Source organism: Colias eurytheme, chromosome 6, assembly GCF_061535395.1.
Source record: "Colias eurytheme isolate Ceu_HAF_F1 chromosome 6, ilColEury1 Martin Lab GWU primary, whole genome shotgun sequence".
Taxonomy (NCBI): domain Eukaryota; kingdom Metazoa; phylum Arthropoda; class Insecta; order Lepidoptera; family Pieridae; genus Colias; species Colias eurytheme.
Window position 1 is genome coordinate 10,951,620 of NC_142985.1, and position 24,866 is coordinate 10,976,485.

Sequence of the window (24,866 nt, forward strand, 5' to 3'; positions counted from 1 at the left end):
GTAATGTATATTGTATGTGTGAAGTTTATCTTGGGGCGGTGTTATGGCGGCAATAAAACAAATGAATACACACACACCCGAACACGACCCGAAGTTAAGTGCCAGACATATACACTTGAGTGACTTTGAGGAAATATAGGTTATCAAACTGCAATTTTATTGGGCAAATTTATTCGATATTGAAGCTTGACTTTTTATCAAAAAATACCATTTTTCAAATTCTAGAAGACGAAGAAGGGAATAAGACATTATTGTACCGCACCTATAACATCCACAAATTGAAAAAAAAATATAACAAAACAAACCTCTTTTAATCACGTTGATTTAAATTTAATTCAGTAAAAAATATCTGCAAATTAAAAAAAAACTAGCATGATCTTTAATCAATTGTTTTTAGAAGTGTCAGTACAATAGACACTTTTCACGTGTTTTCACTGAAACATTTATAATACTAAGTCATAAGTCATATCAAATACTCTGTTTTGCTACCTTATTTACTAAGTGTGCTTCTAATAATAGGAAATGCAATATAACCTTTCGAAGAGCACCTACGTCCTACGCATCGGAACGATTCCCGTTAAATCCCAGGAATCCTATGAATGTGGGATGGAATTAATTTACCCGAGACCGACGACAATTTAATCGTATTAAGTCTACCTAGCTTTCTAAATACGGAACTAAAAAGTAGAATGAAGGTACGTTTATTCAATACAGGTGGGTATTTTTATTTAGTCCAATTAGGGAAGTCGTAAAATGTATTTGCTTAGTATAAGTTTAATATTATAGAGACACAAATATTGCATTATGTATAAATTTAATTTGGGAAACTTAACCAAAATTGTTTTGCAGGTTACACTTAAAGATCGCGTCTTCATTCATGTAGCTTTTAATTTTAAAGTGACATCTGAGTGTTTAAAGTCCATTCTATTTTTGCATACATGTGACATTCTGTACAAATTGTTTTGTATTGAAATACTTAGTACTTCTACAAGTACTTTCGTAGGGGGCGCATTACAACAGTAATAACTAATAACAATAGGCGCAGGTTCTTCGATTTAAGATCCAATAAAATAACTATTGAACTAGCAAAAATAGAAATTTAAAACAAAAATATCAGAACGCCAAGCCCAATAATTGATAGATTTTATCTAAATATTTATTATATTACATAAATTCTGTCGATGTATGAATTCTATTGATATTCGAGTTTGATATTTTATTCGATTCATTTTTCATCACATTTTATTAAAAGTTTTTTTTAGTATAAAGAATTTAGAAAAAATTCAATTATTTCCCTAGAGACTTGTGTCATTGAATACTGCGCTAGCGCCAAATTGGTATCTAATAAAAGTTTTACTTTCAGTTTACTATTATGGCTTCTTGCCAATTCAAACAGCGATGAAACGATATTATTTGAAATGAATATCAAGGAATTTTTTTCATATAAATCTATTATAAGTACTAATTAAGTTTTTTTTATTTCTTATAATGGCCGTTGTATACGGATAGAGTAAACGGTAGAGTAGAGCGGTAGAGTACTAACTATCCTACTTTCAATAATAATGTAGACACCGTTGGTAGAGCAGAGTACTAAAATTTGGTAGAGTAGAGTGGCTAGCACCGTGGCAGTATGACAGTTACTCTACTAAAACTGCTAGAGTACTGAGAACTGGTAGAGTAGTATGCTAGTTTACTCTACCCATGTTCAGCAGCCGTTACACAGTTTTTCATTAATTTACCATTTTATTGGTTTAACTTTTAACATATTAATTCACATCATCATTATGTTAATACAATATGATATATGAAATTTATAAACTGTGTCAAATAATTCTACATATGCATTTTGGAAGCTCGCCAACAAAAGGGACTCTCATTAAATTGGTAAAATTATGAGAGTGGTAGTTATTTATGGATTTGGACATTCCCAAATATTATAAATCGCTGCTACAACTTTAAATGATTATCTCCGTTACATTCATTTAGTGTAACTGTCAAATAAAAGACTTGGAATTCGTAACTAATTTTGTGTAATTTATTTTGTAGTCTAAGAGGGACAGAAATTCTAACATCTTTAATAAACAAATTCAATAATTACTTGAAAATTTAGTTAAAGCATGTATATAGAAAACAAGATATTGCATTTACTCTTACTCGGTCTTGTTAAAAAATGTCTACGTCAAACGTAGTTATACCCATCGATACAATCATCTTGTTGTGAAGGAAAATCTATAGATCCCACATGAGCGTTTTCCATTCGCAGCTTCACGTGCCAGTCACGTACAATCGATAAAGCTCCAAAGTGAGTTTTTGTTTGTTTAAATACTCCTTTTTACAATTTAAACAAACTGAATATGCACTTTTATGACAATCTTTGCCAGATAGTTAAACTTTAAAAAAACCGAAAAAACGAACTGTAAAAAAGCTCCAATGGTGCTCTACAAGTGAGGGCCTACGATGCATTCATATGATATTTTTACATAATATGTATTTGATTAAAACATTATAATGTAATATTAATATAAAAAAATGTGTGCGTGTACTAGTGTACACACGTAAGAAGTGAAATTTCTTTATGACCTTATTTTTCAAAAAATAATTTACTATATGCACCTTTACAGAAATACGTCGAATCACGCGTGGTAGGGATAAAAAAAGATGGCGCGTAACGGAAAAATGTCACACTAAAATTTGTTAAAAATAAAATAAATGCTAAAATTATTGTTACACCAAATTTTTTTCCAACCCCGATAAGGAATTTTCACTTCAATAATCAAACAAAAGTGCAGTCAAAATAATGTATCAATTGTTTTCAGTCCCCATTGCTACATTATCGCGTCATGGTCCAACTGAACACCTGAATGAGTTTCAGGCGGGTGGAATACATTGCTATAAGTACATAAATTTTCCTTTTGACCTGTAAAGCAAACAATGGGCACTTTATACGTTCAGACGAAGGCGCGGTCTGCCGGTCTGCGTTACTAGTGACCGACTTCGCTCCCGTTTTCACTCCACTGGGTTGCACGTGCTTTTGATACAACTTCATCTAAAGAACCATCCAGACAAGGGTAAGTGGTACATTTATTATGTGTATTAAACGTCGGTCTAGTAAATATACAGAATATGTTATTGTAAAGAGATTCGTGCTTAAAAAAATGCAATTATTCGTTTTTTGTCGTTATAGGTACTTAATTAATGGTCTTGGTTTTTTTGTACATTATCAATTTGCAATTCAACATTTGTTTTTTTTTCAGTTAGGAAGTTACTACTAATTAAGAAATCACATAACCACCGGGACGCATTACGACGGCTGGTCTTATAGTGCAATCATCTATAAGACATTCTGGAGTCCAGTAAAAACCGTTGCGTGTACATATAAACTTTTTATAAATAAAATTCCATTCAATGCTATGTAGATAGTGTGTAAAACTATAACTGATTCACCTCTGTAAATAGGGCACTTGAGAAACTTTTAGCAAGTGGCAAGGCATGTGTCGGCATACGTTCGCTAATCTCGGCCACTGAAACACTCGGCCAGCCTCGAGCCGAGTGTGAATGCTGCCCAATGTTTAATTGACCGAATAAATCATACTTAAACAGATGCTCTCGGCTTTATGGAGCTTAATGTGCTCGATATCTTTGATATTTCACTTTGATTTTGTTTTGAACGTTGTGGAATTATTGAGACGTTGTTTAACTGAGGATTGAGTTGAAATCCCTAATGCAATCTCAACTAAATCCCTTACAAGCCAGCTTTTATTCACAATCCCTTAAAGTTTGGCAAGACTTCATAATGACGTCAATCCTTCGCGTCAAAAGATTGACGTCATATAGAAGTTGTGCTTCAAGAATGTGGTTTCATTAAATAGTATAAAGTTTATGGCTCATATTTTCAATGGGTACTGAAACTACTACGAAGCAACGATACAGAACCTATTATGAAAGTCACACTATGATCCTTTTCGTTGAAGTTCGAACAGTTCGAACGTTCCACATGAAAAACCCAAAAATATTGTAACTGATTACCAACATCTGTAATCACCTATTTATTTCATAGACTATAAAATGGAAGTCGAAAAACAACACAATATATACTAATTACTAATATTATAAAGCTGAAGAGTTTGTTTGTTTGAACGCGCTAATCTCAGGAACTACTGGTCTGATTTGAAAAATTATTTCGGTGTTAGATAGCCCATTTATCGTGGAAGGCTATAAACTCAAACTCAAACTCAAACATTTATTTATTCAATTAGACTTCTTCTAGAAGCACTTTTGAAACGTCGTTAAGTACATATTTTTAACATTTACCACCGATTCGGAAAGCAGTATCTACGGAGAAGAATCGGCAAGAAACTCCATAGTTGCTCTTTTTAATCATGTCAGATTTACAATTTTACAAATTACATAATATGTAATATCATAATATGCCAAAGAACTGTCCTGTGGTTTTTACGCGACAACCCTCCATGGGTTTTTATCTTCCATATATTCCTTAATACTGTAATAGGCTCTCTTGACAAGTACATTTTTTATATAAGATTTAAATTTAGAACTACTAAACTCTTTAATATTATGAGGAATTCTGTTGTAAAAGCGTATACCTTGGCCCATAAATGAATTTTTAACTTTAGCTAGCCGGAATAATGGCATTTCAATTTTATTTCTGTTTCTTGTGTCATAACAATGTCTATCTCCTACTTTTGTGTGTAAGTAAGCGTTATTATGTACATATAAAATATTATTAAATATATACTGCGACGGTACAGTAAGGATACCAGTATTCTTAAAGAGATCTCTTAGTGAGTCTCGAGCACGCAAATTATATACAGAGCGTATGGCTCTTTTCTGTAATATAAATATAGTTTCTATATCTGCAGCCCTGCCCCATAGCAGAATTCCATAGGACATTATGCTATGAAAGTAGCTAAAGTAAACCAATCTAGCCGTTTCTTCATCGGTGAGATGCCTTATTCTTCTAACTGCATATGCAGCTGAGCTGAGCTTAGCAGCGGTGGTGGTGACATGGGCCCCCCATTGAAGCTTCTCATCCAATGTCAAACCAAGAAAAACAGTCGATTCCACAGGGTTTAATACCTCCCCGTTTAAAATAATATTCCTTTTCACCTTTTTTACATTTGGGAGGATAAATTCTACACAATTTGTTTTTTTTTGTATTTAATAGTAAATTATTAGCATTAAACCAATTGGATATGCGTAAAAGAGCAGAGTTTACTTCGTCAACATTTGTGTCATGTCTATCCACATTAAAAATTAATGAGGTGTCATCTGCAAACAGTACTATTTCACACATATCCTGCAAATAATAAGGTAGGTCATTAATATACACTAAGAACAAAAACGGTCCTAAGATAGATCCCTGCGGAACACCTATGTTAATCGGCGCACCGCGAGATTTCTCTCCATTAACGACAACGGTTTGTACCCTGTTCTGAAGATATGAAGCTATGAGATCCTGAGCTAAACCTTTGATACCATAAAAATTTAGTTTCCGTAATAGAGTGGAATGTTCTACACAGTCGAAAGCCTTAGAAAGGTCGCAGAATATCCCCAAAGCATTCTTTGAATTTTCCCATGCTTTGTATATATGTGACAAAAGAGCTACTCCGGCATCAGTGGTAGAGCGCCCCTTTGTGAATCCATACTGTTTGGCGTGCAGTAAACCATTTGATGCAAAATGACTATTTAATTGGTTTAAAATTAGTTTCTCGAAGACTTTGCTCAAAGTTGGTAACATGGAAATTGGCCTATAGTTATTACTGTCTTCTTGGTCACCACTTTTAAATAAAGGAATAACTTTGCTAAACTTTAGTAAATCAGGGAATATACCACAGTCGCAACACTGATTAAATATAAACGCTAGTTGATTGGCAATGTTTTCTATGATATTATTTACTAAATTTACAGACATACCCCAGAGATCACATGTTTTTTTTAAATTTAATGTTTTAAAAGTTTTAACAATTTCATCAGCAGTCACGTGTCGCAATTCAAATAATTTGTTACACTCAGCAACGTGATCCCTCAATAAAGACTCTGCAAGCGCTGAAGACGAATTTAAATTCTTAGTTAAACTAGCAGGGACACTACTAAAGAAATCTTCAAAAGCAAGCGCAACATCAGCACTTTTGTCAATGACCCTACCAGAGTTGACAAGTTTTATGGTACTATCGTTTGATCGGATTTTGCCCAATTCACCATTATAGGCTATATATCATCACGCTAAGACCAACAGGGGCGGAGCCACGCGGGTGACACCGCGGGGCGCAACTAGTTAATAATAAACAGCTGATTCATTAAAGCCCCATTATGAATGCATTATAGGGTATATAATTAATGTACAACAATAAACCAATAATAGTCCCTATCGCTATGATTCACACACCATAGCATGCGTAATGAAATCTCCACGGTATAATTGTTATTATACGATAAAGTCTATTATAATTATGACAATTGGTATATTCTCATGAAACCACACTGGCGTCATTAACTGAATTGACCCAATAAGGATTTAACGTCGATAATATTATAATGAATTTATATTTGCATTCATAACTGTATAAGTATGACATCTGTTGATGAGTAACTTGTACTTATTTTTTGAATGAATTCATGTAAATTAAGGCCAATAAAATTGTGTATTGTACGCAGATGTAATAAAATAAAATAACTGATTAAGTATACTTTTTGCATATATGTATACTAGTGGTCCGCCCCGGCTTCGCCCGTTGTACATATTTCGCAATAAAAGGTAGCCTATGTCCTTTCCCGGGTATCAAAATATCTCCATACCAAATTCATGCAAATTGGTTCAGTAGTTTAGGCGTGATTGAGTAACAGACAGACAGAGTTACTTTCGCATTTATAATATTAGTAAGGATTACGGAGTTATCGAGTTGGAACCAATGGGAAAAATGTAAAAACCAACTCAATCATAGGAATGGAAGTTACTCTATTCCTATGATTGCGTTAGTTTTGACCAATATAAGTATCTTTTTTTTAATATTTTTTTTAGGGATTTTTGTCCTAAAGGACCATGACAATCCCATCGTACCTTGTACAAATATTTAACACTTAACAAACTATATTAACTACATATATTTAAATTTAAAGTTGAATAGCATTCTAGGACCATTATTAGTATTCACGTAGTACAATATCTCGCATAGAAAAAACAATGAGTGGCTCAATCTTTTACATACTTTGTAAAGATTTAGCAATCTGTGCTTTTTTAGTCAAACTTTAGTTACACAAATGATCGATACACAACTCAAACAACTTAATTTGTTATATTGGTAATTGATACTCTTCGTGTTTGAAATAAGTAGGTAAGTTTATTATCCATTCATATTCTAATACCTACTGTTTATAATCAATTATCAGGAATATACTTTAAAAGTAAAATACGATTATCGCAATGTAAATAAATTATAGGTCATTGTATATTTGTCTATTGTTTAATTTTTGTAGCATTTATTCTGAGAATCGTGTCAACTGTTAACAATAAGATTACCTACGTATTTCTTTTAAATATTTCTACCTATAGTTTAAAATGTTTTGACTCTTATGCTCTTGCAATACCAAATATTATTAACTGAACTACCTATTATACGTATATATCTCATTTGTTTTCGATTTAAAAAAATATCGTGAAACAAAAATAGAACCAAATTTCCGAGTGATTTACGAAAGCATAATTTCTTTTTGAAATACAACCTTTGATATTTAGATATTGAATGTTCTGTGGATTTTTTATTTTAACCTTTATTTTGTTATATTTATTCTGTTGTTATAATCGTCTGAATTGAACGAAGAAAAATTAAGGTAGAGATTTAATCGATTGATTTTAGGCAGCCTTTTCTTAAATAAGGAAATAATTATTAATAAGCTTCAATCCTTTATAATCCGTGGAAAGCACTTAGTCCCGTCCCTATTTCCTTTCGCTGAATTCCACTTAAATTTACCTACATTAATCCCGTAAGATTAAGAATTGAGATATCCTTCATAATATATTCGAGATGATAAATAAAACCAAGGACAAACTCAATTGCTTTAGACTTTAGAGCTATTGTTATCTATTATAATACAAAAACAAAACCCATTAAATCGTTTTTACCTTAAAATTTATTGCTTTATAAGTTATAACGTTCGCTAAAACGTGTTGTATAAAACTTTATAGCCGCTATAAAAATACAACAATGTGTTATTTTGAAGATTATCCAACTCGATCTTTATTATAATATTGACATTAAGGAATTTCTACAAATTTTATCTAGAACCGTAAAGCGAATATCTGTACCATCTCTACATTTTCAGTTAATGTTTATGAATCTTAACGTATACGTAATATTTTATTTCATTATTTCCTATATTGTCATTAAAATGAACTTGTTTTTGTTATTTCATCATGATTCAAATTTTGTAGGTACAAAAAGAATAAATTAATTAAATGATCACAGTCCTAACTTTAAGATGATAGATAACGACAACTTAAAATAAAAGATTTTCTTAAGAAAACATAACAATCATATTTTTAAAATTACATTATCAAGAACTACGAGCAAGTGTAAATTATAACTGAAATCTTTCTTTCCATAACAATTAAACCATTTGGTCTTGTTTCAAAACAATGCCCCTACCTGCATTTAACGAGAAATTGTAATACAACACTATAATCAAAATAACGTGGTTTATTATTATTAAAGACTCAATCACATTCAAAGCTATTTTATAATAGGTATTTATATTTTGTAACTGACAAAAGGTAGCCAACAGTTTGTAGAAACTTTAAAATATAGAGTCACACAGATGTTCCTATGTCCGTCGTTTACGTATGTTGATTTTATCATCATATTATGTATAGGTATACCTATGGCTATGAATATTTGAAACCATAATAAAACAAATCTGCCGTAAAAATCACATTAGGTTATTTAAGAATTTAAATACGCTGAACGTTAGCTTTGAACGAATAATAGTGTTAATATTTGCATACGCTAATATTTTATCGCGTAATGTGTATTGCGGCATCTTTTGTCAAAAAAAATTCACATAGACATAATTATCTTTGCTAGTTTCCAAGAATCGTTTGCTATTATGACTGTCGTAATCTTTTAATTTGCTTTGGATTATCTTTTAATGCACAATATTAACGAATTTAAATTACTCTTAATTGCAAAATTATTGCCATATTATTCTGACTGCTTAGTGCTATTATTTTGAAGAACACAAAATACAGAATATACTGAAGCAGATACATTATTGGATCTAAGTAAAAACGTGTCGTTTATTGCAGACTGCAGTACGTATTTACGGGTAGGTATATTAGACAGCTAATAAGTGTTACTTAAATGCAATTTTATATTTTTGAAGTGAAAACTTCTTTAGCGGCGTTGAGCACTTTTTCTGTAATGGGTATAAAATCTTAAACTCGCGTCAGGACACGTGACCTGATCGAAAAAGCGTAAGACGGATACCATTCCAAAATATCAAACACTAGCGACCCGCCCCGGCTTCGCACGGGTGCAATGCTGATACTAAATACACTACAGAAAAACTGTGAACGTTGTATATAAAAACATAGCGGCCCGCTCCGGCTTTGCACGGGTATAAAAATATAGATAGCCGGGCCGGCCGGTACCGCCGCAAACGCTACCTCCCGCAATTTTTAAATTCTTAATATCTTCGAAAATATTCACTTAAATCATACGGTGTAAAGGGCCATATAGATCTATATTAGGGTAAAATCGCGAAAAATTGTACATGAATTATTTTTTCAATGTTCCCATTTTATTTCTTATATGGCATCAACGTTTTTTGACAACAAGTGTTTTGTTAGATATGTAATAAAAGGTATGCTTGTGTTCTTTTAGATTATTTCATAAAACTCAATCTATCTCTTGCAGAAATATTTTATTTTATATTTTTTTTTACTGGCTCCACTTTTCTGTCCATATAAAAAATATTTGTCCACCTAACACCCTTGTGACAAAAACTGATAACCCCTACGAAATGGTATGACTGACTCGCATTTTTATGAAAAATTTAAGTTATTCGGTTCTTATTCAACATGTACATAAAAATCTTTTAATGCACAAGGCCTTAATCGATTTTTTATTATTATTTAAAAAACTGTCCACTTTTTTTATACGTGTGTAACGTCACGTATGTAACGTCTCTAACTGCCATACTATAAGAATTATCAGAATCCTTCTCTTATTTTGTTGAGTGGCAACACTATTTGGCATGCTGGCAACATTTAAAAAACAAAAGCAGCCATTTTTTCTTTGAGAGAAATGGTGTTTTGTGTTGATGTGAGATTTGTCGCTCGAAAAAAGGGTATTTAAAGTGTTTGATTGCGAGGTAAGTATATATATTCTGTCTTATTATTATAAATCTTTACGTAAGTTTACTATAAAACTAAAGAATCAGACTACTTCGTGGTTCTTAGCATTCACAATCGAGTAGTAATTTTAATTTAAGGTTATGTCGCCCGCATTTTTTGTCATGATTGTAACGATGTGTAACGAAATGTGTTACGTTACAGTCATGACATATTGTTAGGCTTAGAACACATAGGTCTATTAAAAAATTGCGCGAAAAAAGGACGATAATATTTTCAAATCTAAACGGCTGAACGGATTTTGATGTGCAAGATATCATTGGATTGGTCTTTATCTATAGTTTTCCATTACCTTAATATGTTTTAAATTACAGATGGCGTTGACGAATGCCGAAAGGCAAAAAAAATATCGAGAGAAGTTATAAGTTCAAAATCCCGAGAAATATAAAGAACTACAAACGAAAAATGCAGAAAGGAATAAAAAGCGGAAAAAATATCAATTTTTTTCAATACAATTTTGATTTATGCATCTTTTTGTTTTAATTCATTATTTTATGATATGAATTGGTTTTACCTACCTATATCTCCATTTTTTCCTGTCGTGTGAGTGTAAGACACCGTGTCGACGTTAACTTTTTAATGCTAGGAAGAAAAGATAACTGATATATGTACTAAGCTTTATAATGGTCATGTAAGTAACATTCAGTCATGTATGTAACGTTTGTTATGATGTCATGAATGTAACGGTACAATTTTTCGCGGTTATACCCATTAAATGAACAATGTATTCAAGGTATTTAATTGGTTAAGGATTAATGCTGTATTGGTTAAAATCGCATCGAAAATTAGCCATTATTTGCCGTAAAAAGTAAATGACAAAAAAAGCTATTGTGGGTTATCCATAAGAGATAGACATATACCATCGCGGACTTTTCTGTAGACCTTTTCAATGTGTATAATACTTAGTACATTATTTTGATAAAACTCATAGGGTTCAGCCTGCGTTTGCAATGTAAGCGGAAAAAATGTAATTTTTTACGACATCACATTAGAAACCTCAAAAATAACAGTACTTCTCCGCTATTTAATGGATGTTATTATACATATAAACCTTCCTCTTGAATCACTCTATCTATTAAAAAAAACCGCATCAAAATCCGTTACGTAGTTTCAAAGATTTAAGCGTACAAAGGGACATAGGGACATAGGGACAGGGAAATCGACTTTGTTTTATACTATGTAGTGATGCTCAACGTTAATAATCAAGTTTTCACTTCTGCCGGCACTCCCGGAGTGCAACCCGTCTTTTTTTATCCACTTGATGCTTCCTGCATTACACTGATACCCTTACTATGTTATCTTAATTATTTCATCCCGGATGTCTATACTCTATGCCCGTGTGAAAACCCAAGTATCGTACAGATTTCTAGGAACAGTTGATTTGTTGTTAATTAGTCTGATTAGTATGAATGTGCGTTCACTAATTAAAGAACTGCAAGCCCAATAAACTATTGTCAAGGCAATTGCGGTTATGATCTTACACGACTTTTGCATAGATGAATGCATTTGATGATGCCGACGGCAGGGAATATGGCCACAGAATGGGTATCTACTTAATAGTACTAACATGTACATATGGCACAGGGCTTTCAGTTGGCAGTTTCTAACTCAATCGATTATATTCATTTTCATTGCAAATTTTTCTTAAAGGAATTTTCCCAACTATATTTTCCTTAACTTTTTAAATCAAGCCCGTTTTAATACTATGAATAGTTTTGCCGATTTAGATTTTGACAAGACATCGAATCCTACCTATACATGTAGGTGTAGATAAAGATTAAAGATAGATAATATAAAGAATGATACAGGATTATTAAAATTGCAGCATCGATATGCCATCAAAATTCTTTCGATAAAAACGTAATTAATATTGATGAAGTGATCAACTAGTATAGATATTAAGAAAGGAAACTTCAAACACAGAAACTTGAACTTTCCACTAGACTTATCTTTGAAAAGCGTCCAACAATGTAACAAACAGCCTGACAATAGAACAGATAAGAAATTTATTTTCTAGCTATGACGCAACACTACAGTTGGGCGGGAACTTTAACGATGGCGGATTCTCGCCTAAGGACAGATTATATAGTAGATAAAGTTAGGTCTTAACTCTTAACTGTAAACTTTATTCCTCTCTACTTGATTGCAAGTTTTGATGTCTAAAAGTTGCTGTTTTGATGTCTAAAAGTTGATGTTGAGCTAAGCGCCTATAAATATCTTTTGATTTTAATAGGCAAAGGATCAAAGCTCAAATTTTCAAATAAGTATAACATAAATTATTCTATTTTGATGCAATCCATACTAATATTATAAATGCGAAAGTATAACTCTGTCTGTCTGTCTGTTACTCAATCACGCCTAAACTACTGAACCAATTTGCATGAAATTTGCTATAGAGATATTTTGATACCCGAGAAAGGACATAGGCTACTTTTTACCCCGGGACATAGGATAGGTTTTATCCCGGAAATCCCACGGGAACGGGAACCATATGGGTTTTTCTTTGACTGCGCGGACGAAGCCGCGGGTGGAAAGCTAGTATTCTATAAGGACGCTCCCACACATTCCACATTCGAATAAAAATTGGTTGTATTCCATTATTGATTTTGCATAAAGTGAAGCTGAAACATAAAATAAACAAATACAACGCAAAGGTTCGTAATGGACTCAATAGGGTAATTAAAATAATAATTTATTTGAGTGACATTTAGGAGACAAAAGCTTGCCAAAATATTGTAGGTAAATCGTTTAGTGAGTCATTGGATGATCAGATACACAGACTCCAATAAAATGCATGTTTTGTAATGCGGGCGTGGGTCAGTGTCCACTTTAATTAGATTTAAGTGTAATCCCGATTCAGCTTAGGGCTTTATTGCACGAACGATTGCAACTGATTAAAAAAAATTTAAAACACTTATTATTTCATGAACAGTATTTTTTCATTCGCTTTTAAGAACAAAAGAAACGAAGAAAAGGCTTAGTAATTCTTTATTTGATTTTTACTAAAGCAAGACTAAAACTAATATCACAAAATACAAAAATGTAGTCCTAACTTATTTACTGTTTAGTTACATTCGCTCCTTATTTTCCTCAACATTATAATATTTAATATGAAATATTCTCAAACATTAAAGTAAATATTATCAAATTCACGATTTACAAAGCAAGTATGAGACAGCGCTCTCTTGAATTTATATATCATTAGCATTTAACACGTACTTTGGATGCCGTAATAAAAGCGTTAAATAAACATTTTGATTAACGTATTTTATACTTGCAAAAAGCCATGAATATGTTAATAGATGTTATGCTCACCAAATGTTATGTTTTCTAGAATAAACACTTAAATCGTGATCATTTTAAGAAATTTAAAGATAGAGTGTGTAAAAATCTTTCCTTATTTTCATGACAAAATTACATTTCTTTGCAGCCATTTCTAAATCTAATTACATATAGTCTATAAACACCTGCACTAAATTTAAAAAGCCATGTAAGTTATTTGAATGATATTTTTGTTGAGACGACTCCTAATTTCTCCTGTTTTCAGACCAAAACTTTCTTACAGGTTTCTAAGGCGCATGATTTTCATCATTTTCTTTTTTATGACGGTTATCTCAAGAGACAACTAGGGAGTGAGATATTTACAATAGTCGTAGCCTGAGTTATTAATTATTATCTCTCTATCGGTCTTTAAAATGATCCTATCATAAAAAGAAATTTTTTGAATTAACTGAAAATTTGTACCCAATAAAAGCTGCTTGCCCTACTCTATCTACATTTTCTTTATAACATACCTACATGATACGTCAGAAGCTTATTAATTTGCTTCTATCTTTTCTTCTTATCAAAAAACCGCATTGTATAAAGCCGCCCTAAGTCCGTTTAAACTAACGCGGACACCTTCTGTGATAACAATCATAGGTCGTGAACTCGCTTCGTGACGTGTCTTGCTTTGCCTTTGTCACACAATTCATAACGCCTTTGAACACATCTATATAAATAAGGGTTTATCTATAGTACATTTAGGGCCGATTTTTCAATGCTTGGATAAAACTTATTCGTGGAATAATGTATAAAACTACCATTTTAAAAACGTATTCTAATTGCCCGTATTTGACAGTTTACGTGACATTTTAATATTATCGTGTAATACTTTATTGGATGCATAAGTTTTATCCAAGCATTGAAAAATCGGCCCTTATTAAAGTATCTACACATAAGTCGATTAAATTAAATAAGCACTAGGTCCCCTTCATAGTGATGATGATGTTGAGCACGTTAACATTCCAAATTATAAATAGTATACAACGAAAACACACAATCAATGGGTAATAATGAAGAAGATAATATTATATGGAACTATTATCACAGATTACCAAATAGTTATGGGTATTCCGCACTGACAGCATTTGTTTTCTACGTAATAATCCAATTAAAACGAAAAGTCATGAACTTTTCAAATCTGTCTATTTCTAATTTAAATTTTACCTGTAAAAATTGGCCATCGCCCAACACACGTTTGTAAACTAACGCCCACTGAATCTATTTAAAATTCAACGTTTTACGCGACCACATTTGATTTTCTATGACGCTAATCCTGCGAAATCGCGGGATTCAAATTTTAGGACGCTATTAATATCGGCATTATATTGTAAATATTTCATAAATCTGTTTAATTTTAATAGTGGCCATGATTTGATACGAGTTTACAATACATATAAACATTTAAACAAGATGAAGCTTTTATTTTCTTGGAAAGATCTAAAATCTCAGAATACAACCCTAAAGCTTTCTGCAAAATTAAATATCTAATCATTCGCACTATGAGAAGGTCTCATCAGGCAAACATTATTTCAATGTACCTTACTAATATTGTATAGTACATATTTTATTATAGCACCAACTATTGAGCAGAATACTCGTCTTAAAATATGTATATTATAACTTGATGAAACCAGAATTAATAACAAGTCTTTATTACAAGAATAGACAAGGATTTAATATTGTCAAGACACAATATTAGAAAAGTTACGCGACTTTAATAACAGTATCATGGCACGTGTTCAGAATTTGTTGAAGTTTATAGTGGAGTATATTTAATTATAAATATTAAATACATTTCAATTCCTACTAGTTAGTAAAGTACTTGAAAATTCTTCAAATGGTTTCATGGGTAAAATATTTATAAACATACCTATTTAAGCACGTAAACGATAAGATTAATTTATATTTTAGTTTAGATGTTATTTTATAACCGTTTTAGTGTTTACACTAGAAACATATTAATAAAATGGCGTAACGCTTTTTATGTGTTTTATGATTTTATCGCATGCCTAAGAAAACATCATGAATTAGAACAAGTCACCTTGACATAGTCTCATGTAAATCAGATCACTATCAAAGCAAACCTATTTAGAATAGCTAATTCTCGGCGACAAGTTGAATCTAGATTGTGTTATCTGTGTAAACCTCAGCTCGCTCTATCAAATAGATTACCTAATGACTTCTAACCTGCTCGTAATTTGGGATAAATAAGGAACGTTATACTACAGATAATATAATTATGATATACAGAACTGAGGGTCACCATGACGTCTTATCGCAATGTTAATTCCAGTGTCGCAAAGTCATTTTTCCACACTGGAAATAACACTGCTTTAAAACGACATAGTATGGGGGCTGATTTCCAGTTTCGGGTCTCGAAATGTTAATTTTACACTCGAAGAAATTGGAGCATTGCACTTGAGAAAGCTTACTAAGTGTGTTTACGCTACTTTTTCTGTGTTTATTTATTGAGTAAATATTTTATTTTTATTTCTTTAAATAAATAAATACACTCGAAGGAATTGGAACGCACTTGGAAAGCTTACTTTACCGTAAGTATTGTATCGGTACGATTTCGACCTACTGAAATAAGTTTTCTCAGTGCGCTAGAAGCGCAGTAGTAATTTTCCATACAATTTTTTAAGCAGTCGATAGCGAGTAAGATCACTAAACTCTTGGTTAGTACTTAGTAAGCCTACTGCAATGAATCGAGCATTATGCATCGCATACTATTTAATAATTTCGTTACCCTTTTATTTACAACAATCTAATACTAAATTAAGTGAATTACGCAACCAAAGTTCAGTCACGGCGGTGTCTGCATCATTTTTTATCAAGAGAAGCAACAGGTTTGCGAACAAAACCGGTTGGAGCCGACATGCGGATGTCCGACAATACAATTTAATATGGTCAATGATGCTAAGTATTAAGACTATGGACAGAAATATCTGTGGACATTTTCAATAAATTTTATGTAAAGAAAAATAATAATCGAAGCCAACAACGTGAAAAATGCTCGTGTGTAAAAGGATATTTTACGCCGGACGGCGCTTCAAGAAATGAATAATAAATAAAAAACTACTTTATGAGATTTTGGCAAATTGAGTACTTACTTTTAAATTTGATACCATTCGTAATAATTTTACGTTTATATCAGAAAGGAAACTTTAGAAATTACAAACAAATGACTCTTCTAGTGAAAATCGGCTCTGCTGCTAAAGCGTACTTTTTATTTTACTTCAGAAGTCTAGGTAAGTAGGTAGCATGCTGGCTTTATCTGCATGTGTATTAACAAGGCTTTTGTTAAATTAATATAGGTAATTCTATAATTTGTGTATGCATATGTAAATAAAGTACATGCTATATACTTATATTATGTATTTTTTATAAATGTTCTCATTGCGCGTGTTTAATGACATTCAATTCCACAACTCAGTTACCCTGTTATTGCAATAATATTCCTAACATTCTATGCATATAATATGTATGCCTATTTCCATACTAGTTGTCATTATAGAGCCACAGGTAATATAATACTATACATAGAACATCATCTCTATTAACAATTTAATATTATTATGCGGATATACACATTACACACTTTGCATACACATTAGGTGAAACTTAAAAAAATTAGAACATATAGGTAACTAGTATACGATTTAAAATCTGTTTTTTGTTTCCTACTGTCTGATGTCTACGTCAATCTCATACCGTGAATATGACTGGAGATACAGTATGTGCAATAATACAATTTTCAAGTACACAACGTTGTGAATCTATACTCCTAACCATATCTCGCTCCTTACCCACATATAATGAAAATTGTATTGAAAACATTTCGCATGGTGTTTTCAAAATTTCGAGCCAAAATATTTACAATCGCTCGCATATCTTGGCACACACGCCACAACCTTTAACAATATTGCTTTTGTTGCGTTCAGAAATAACCTTGTTATTCCATGTTTTATTATCGGTTCCTGCGAATTGGGTAATGAGTCAGTATTTATTCATCGTAACCACTTACATTGTAAATCACTACGTCTATTACAGTCCTATTTTCATTTGAATTGAAAAGTTTTCGAGCTTAACGTGCGCTGTACTTTTCCGTTGCTTTGCGGTACACAAAATAATTAATTAACATTTCAATGATTTGATCCAAATAATCCTTGTTGTGGCATGTAAATCCTTAGCTACAGATGCTTGCATTATATGAGCAAATATTTCATTCTTTTTAAGCTATTGCATAGCTTCTATCGCGGGCCTTGAGCGCGGGGACCGAATCGAGAAATTCCGTAACGAAAAATCCTCACGCTCCCCACTCCGACGGGCTCGGAGGTGTGGCTTGAAGGCATGCTTATGCAATAGCTTTACCGCGGCAGTCCCCGAGTGCCACACGTCTTTTTTTATTATCTTCATGATCTTCTTATTATCTTCAACCTATACAACTGTCAAACAAGACTTATTGGAACACAGCTAAAAACTGGTCATTTCATACAGTACCCAACCAAACATATGAATTAAATAAATGAATTATTTCAATTAAAATCAATCACGTTCCTAACATTCTTGCCGCAATACCATTCTCAAAGCACGTGGAAATCTGCCGGTGATACAGTGTGTTATCTAGAAACTCACAATAATTACATAATCTGTTGTTGAAGACACGATTAATGAAACGTAAAGGTAACTGGTAAGTATAATGTATTTCTATAAAAATACGACAGGTGTGTACTATTCTTATTCAGTTAGTTATTTTTTCTCCTTGAAAGTGTTCCCAAATACAACAATCACAACAATTGATGTCTGAAGATGAGCTTAATAACTGCCAAGATTTATCTTATCGATTTCTATTTTGAGATAACCAACATGTTTTGTATGACGACAAACAATAGATAATTGCTGGTAGCCATAAAAACGTTCCACCATCAACAGGTCAATTGACTTCAATGAGCGTCTTAGATCCTTGGTCAAGGTCGCATTTGTTATCTCACAACCGAGTAACAATTATTTTACTCGTAGGTACATAGAAAACCTGCTAGTTGTCGAGATAAATTACCTTCCATAGTTCATATTTTATGTCCAATGTTTTTGTATTATTTCATTCAGACGTATTAACAAGTTTCTAAAGTGATAAACTTGTGTTAAAGATAAAGTCACTTGTTCGTGATATTTTTTTTTTCTATCTTCCATCTTATTAACATAATCAATGACTTATGCGGTAAATAAACATCACCACAAATTGAGCATTATTGGCGCGTTGTATTTCGTATCTTACAGTTGTTTGAATATTGTCTTATCAAATAAACTCTCACACTAATTGCTAATGTTTTTCAATAGAGATAAATATTGTTTGAGAACGTTTATTGCTCAATCAAGGATAAGTAACACAATAGATATTTTTAAAATTGGGAAGCTGAATGGCCTTTAGATTAATTTAAGACGTAGAATTCTTAACTAACAATGATATAACAGAAAATAAACCTTAATTATAGATATTGTTTGATGTACATTCATGTTCCACTAAAAACTAGACCACACTAGACTAAAAAAATCACTTACCGTGTCTTCCAAATTCTTGAATTCATTGAACAGCCGGTTGTTCGTAAGCTTCTGGTTCAGGGACTTAACGTTAGCTGTCATCGCGATCATGTTCGCTGTGAGCTGATCGACCTCATACCGGAGCTTGTTTATTTGCACTTCGCGAACTATGGTTAAAACTAACAGCCACAAGGCCAAGGCTCCCACTGTAACACCAAATATCACACACCCCTTCCTCCGCGAACCACTTTTCTCCATACCTTCCTTGTATTGTCTCTCGAAATCCCCACTCATTAAGTTCTTTGACGAATCTTTGATATCGTTTGATTCCGGTGTGTACATTATGACAGTTTGTATGATCACTTTACGAGAATTCGTCAGTAGTGATGCCGCGTATTTACCTCGATGGTTATCGGTCCATAATTGTTTTCGGGAATTAGGATAAGTTTGTATTCGGCCGGAAGAAACGCGCGGGTGTCCGGTGAGGCGGACCGGTATAGAGTGGGAAGGACGGCTGCGCGCGCGCACGACTGCTCCGCAATTTCGATCGAAACCGAATGCAGCTAATATTATATTGGTTTGATTGTTTACGTATTTCAATTAATTGCGTTTGAATTAATTATATAATACAACCGTTGATTGACGATAGCTGCTTATTTGAGCAATAAGAAAGTCTAGCGTCGAAAACGAGCATGAGACTCATTTGTTGTTTCATAGAGCTTTTGTTCTAGAATTTTCACTTTTCATTATATTTTTTCAAAGGAAAAGTTTTTCTTCCTTTATGGCTTTCCTACATATCTTTCTACTAAATAATTCCATCACATAAACATGTTACACTTTAAATAAATAGTTTTTGTTCCAGTTAAATTTATATTCTTATTTTTTCTGGCGTGTTGCCTAAATGTTAAGATTATTTTATAGCAATTGTATTCAAATGGACATTACACGCGTGTAAAAATAACGTGCCTTTTATTCTTCTAGAACTTTTTTATGGTTCTATTATTGAATCTATTATGAGGGTCTAGGGATCGTACCTGTGACCATAAGACTATATCGCAGGTAGTAAGTAAACAATAGACACGTAAAAGAATAAATAATTGTTAAATGGTCAAAATAAACACACACATACATACTCCTAACCTTCTTTTGTTCTATTTATATTAATATTCTAAAGATCGTGTAATTTATATTGAAGTAAATTGTAAAAAGTGTATTTTGGGCATGCTTCAATTTATTCCTGCCTACGTCCTCACAAAATAGGCGACATAACCTAAATTAGTTTGTTTGTGTATATTTTAATACATTCGAATATTGCGTGTACATTACGCACATTCTATTAATTTTAATACAAAAAACGATAAGGTCAAAGTTAAGGTTAATTAAATTTATTATGTAATGTAGAGTCATCAACTCAGTTATTAGTGTTATTTCGTAGTGTAACGTTTTACTTTTTCGATAATAATAGCCTTTACGTGTTATACTATTTATGATACATCATTAAATATGGAATAGTAACATATATTATAATTAATGAAAATAATGAGGAAGTATAATTTTCACAATTGTATACACCTACATTTGGTGAATCTGCAGGGCTTCAGCAGGTGGAATATAATCCATCGTCCAGTGCGGTGAGGCGGCTTGAGACGTGTTCCGCTCATGCCGCCAACGGGAGGGAAGAGCAGGCAAACCACCTTTCCTGTTCTTGGCTTGCGCCTGGCCTGGAGATGGGCTGCCGCCGAGGGGGTCGCGGAAGAATTCTAACCAATACCCGCGGCCCCATCATTAAAGCGGCTCGACGGAACACAGTGGGGTTTTAGTCGGTAAGAATCCGACATAACCCACGGCTCCTTCCCCGGGGGCCGTGGGTATCTTTGGAAGATTTCCCCACTATTAAAAAAAGGGCTTCAGCAGATACAAATGAGTACCTAGTGAATAAAACTATTTTATTACAAAAAAATCATCACACCTGTTTATTTATTTCATACCTCCTCTAGTCGATTGGCACCTGCAATGTTTAATGCATAAAAAACTGAAAAAAAAATACTCGACTATTTAATACGTATGTATGTGCAATATGTTTCATTGCGGTAGAATCACGATTATAAAACCGTACTTATCAAGATTTTTACATAAAGAGATTATTATGTTTACCTCTTTCTTGTATTAACGCGAAGAATGCACCAAGTTTCAAGGCAATTTGTACTCATCAAATCATTCTTAGACACATAATCAATTGACGTCACGCACACACACACCACGATAACTTGTAAGATATGTCCAAATAATAGATTCCATTCAACGGCCTTTATTATCTAGTGTTTGCTCTTTATATTTCGTTATCACAGGATTTTAACGAAAGTGTCAAGGGAGAAGCTCTCGTGTTTACTCGGGTCACGGGATGCGTGTCAACGTTAACATTTGGTAAATAAAGTGAAAATAAATGTGTTTATATTGTATAAAATATTTAGATATTAGCAACGATTTTACAGAATGAATCATGAGCGCTTATCGTGATTTTTCTGGCATAAACCATTATTTTTTTATTTTTAATTAATGCTTTAATTTAAAACTACCGTATAATATAATAATGAAACATTTTATCTATATCCCAATGTCGAATATACAAAAAATGTAAAAGTAATTTCTTATTCAAAAATATAATACGTGACATTCCCATTGTGTAGAAAGATTCTTCATTCTCTTCAATGGGATTATGACGTCAAAAGAACCATTAACGACAGACATGAATTAAATATCTTGGGAATTTTGAATGAATTTATTTTATGAGCCGTTTTGTCTCTATTTATTAACCGTCTTCAAAAAAGAGGTTATCTATACGACAACTATTTTGATTATTGAAGTGGCATAATGTTTATGAAGAAGGTTCTATACTATTTTGTATGTTTGTGTTTGGTTTATGTATAAGTACCTACGTATATTTCTCATAAACTACCAAAATTTTTATCGGTGGTAAATGTTAAAAATAATATGTAATGACGATTGAAAAGTACTTCTAGAAGAAGTCTAATTGAATAAATAAATGTTGAGTTTGAGTTTATAAATGCTTATAACTTTTGTAACATTTCTTACAATAATATTTTATGTTAACGTTATTATAAAAGTGATATAAATTCCTTGTTGTTTTAATATAAAGGCATGTAGAGTTTGTATGTAGAGTCAGAGAGATGCAGTTTAATAACTATAAAGATGCAGACATGATTGCTTAAAATCTAGTTAGTAAATCAATGTTTATACTAACACATAGTAATATAGTCTTGTAGGTAACTAACTAGACTGCGCATTTTATGCTTCACTCAATCTGAGTTTGGATTAAATTGATCACAAGGTCTTGATAATAATCACTGTACGGATTACAGTATACTTTAATCTGATGCGTATGCCGTGATGAAAATGTGTTTACAACCTCAATAGGTAAACAATTGGAAACATGCTGAACTTCTAAAACGATAATTTTTATTTATTATAGTTTTCGTGAATCATATACGTCTTGTTTTTATCATGTAAAGGACAAGTTATCTCAAATTAAGGTCCGCAACGTGGGTTATTAATCAAACACTATAAAATAGGTGAACGATTATATTTTTTTAAATCATGTATGTAATCATGTAAACTTCGTTCGACTCATCTACGTTTCATATAAAGGCTTGCCTATATTTTCCGATACTTTTTTAACCGACTTCAAAAAAAGGAGGAGGTTATCAATTCGGCCGGTATGTTTTTTTTTTTTTTTATGTATGTACACCGATTACTCCGTGGTTTCTGAACCGATTTACGTGATTCTTTTTTTGTTCGATGCGGGATGGTGTCGAATTAGTCCCATAAAAATTTTATTCGGATAGGCCCAGTAGTTTTTATTTTATGAGCATTTTTGTCTGTATTTGTAAATGTTGCAAGTGCAAGTTTGAAGTCGGTTGTTTTTAACGCAGTTATTGACTTGTTATTTATTTCTCCTCCGCTCAAACCTTCCCTTTACTTCTATAAATATTTTAAGTTTAAAATTGGCCAAATCGGTCCAGCCATTCTGGAGTTTCAGCGAGACAAAGAGCAATTGTTTTTTATTAAGAGAGAAGAAGAGAACAATTTTTCAGTGGACCAAGCTTTATTAAAAAAATGTACTTTTAAAATGTTACATAAAATAAAATGAATATACGCGTTAGATGTGGGTCGCTATTCGCTAATCTAATATTTTAAAGAGGAAAACTTTGTTTGTTTGATTGTAATAAATAGGCTCATAAACTAAAAATAATTTGGAAAATCCAAAAGTGCACGCCTCATAATTTTTTTTAATAAATATTTATTAATTATTATTTTTGTTTATTTAATAACAATTAAACCACATCGAATCAGACCCTGAAAAATGAAAGGGTTCTATTCCTGAGCATACTCAAGCGTAAGAGAAAAAAAAAGACTCGATTAGTAAAGTATTTCGGTCGCTATCGTGTTAACAAGAAAATCCTCCGCACATACAGACACACGGACGTCCAAGACAGAACTTTTTTAAACTGTTTTTTAACTAGTTTAAATAACAAAAATGACATCAAAAATATCATGAACGTTAAAAATAGTGTTTTTTCTTAATATGTGTGTGTATGTATTATCTTACAAGTGCAATGTATGATACATAAAGACATTTTAAGTTTGAAAAATCAGATGTTTTGCGCGAAGTGACAGTAGTACCTACCCACCTCAACGCTTCGCTTATGAGGCGTGCAAAAACGATTTTAAAAATTCTTTCACCATTCGAAAGCTACATTATCCACGAGTAATATAGGATAGGTTTTATCCCGGAAATTCCACGGGAACGGAAACAATGCGAGTTTTTCTTTGAAACCGCGGGCGGAGCCGCCGCGGCCGGCGGAAAGCTAGTAATAATATATAGGTACGTAATATCAAAAGTATGGAAGACGGATGAGTTTCGTATTTACATATTGTAATATTTATATTTCACTCAAAAGGATGTTCATCCCACTTCACCCTTCTATCTTGAAATACAGTTTTTTTTTTATTGAACGACCTACATTTGTTGTTCTCTATGGTTGTTCATGTCTTAGTATGTACATACTAAAATTATGCATTAAAATAAGCATTTTTTAATTATTTTATAGTTAAAAATGAATAAATATGTACTTATAATTTTAAGAAATTAAAGATTTTAACGGATTTTAAACGCGATTTATTCACTATAATATACGTATATTATATTCATTGTTCATTATATCTTTAATTTCTAAATTTATAATACTCGCGTAAAATCAAACACTAGAAAATACAAACCTATTAATATAAAGGACAGAAGACATAAAGTAATATAACGAGAAATTATCATATTATATCTTTCTTTACAGTATCTGCTATTACATGTAGTTCGCCAAACATTTACTCCTAACAGTGTACTAACAGTTTATGTTCTGCAACTTTGCTCGTACTTTAAAAGCAGATTTAAAAACAGGCGCTACAAAAGTTGGTCTCGCAAGTTGAAAGTTTCATCATATTACAAAAAGGGTTTAGGTCGGATTTGATTGAAACTCTGAAACGTGGAAAAAGTAAATTG

The 24,866-nt window shown here is 32.3% G+C and overlaps 1 protein-coding gene and 1 long non-coding RNA gene across 2 annotated transcripts in view; one reads left to right on the forward strand and one right to left on the reverse strand.

Moving 5' to 3' along the window:
* The window catches only part of egr (TNF superfamily member 12 eiger), a 42,405-nt gene extending 22,558 nt beyond the window's left edge, over nt 1-19,847 (reverse strand). Inside the window, exon 1 of the mRNA XM_090103149.1 lies at nt 19,313-19,847. Within this exon, the coding sequence (XP_089959275.1) occupies nt 19,313-19,633 (321 nt within the window). The 5' untranslated portion in view covers nt 19,634-19,847. The remainder of the gene's footprint in view (nt 1-19,312) is intronic.
* Nucleotides 10,017-10,895, forward strand: LOC149908019 (uncharacterized). Its single transcript, XR_016456819.1, has 2 exons — nt 10,017-10,386; nt 10,741-10,895. It is a non-coding gene; the product is annotated as an uncharacterized LOC149908019 (long non-coding RNA).
* Nucleotides 19,848-24,866: the final 5,019 nt, after the last annotated feature.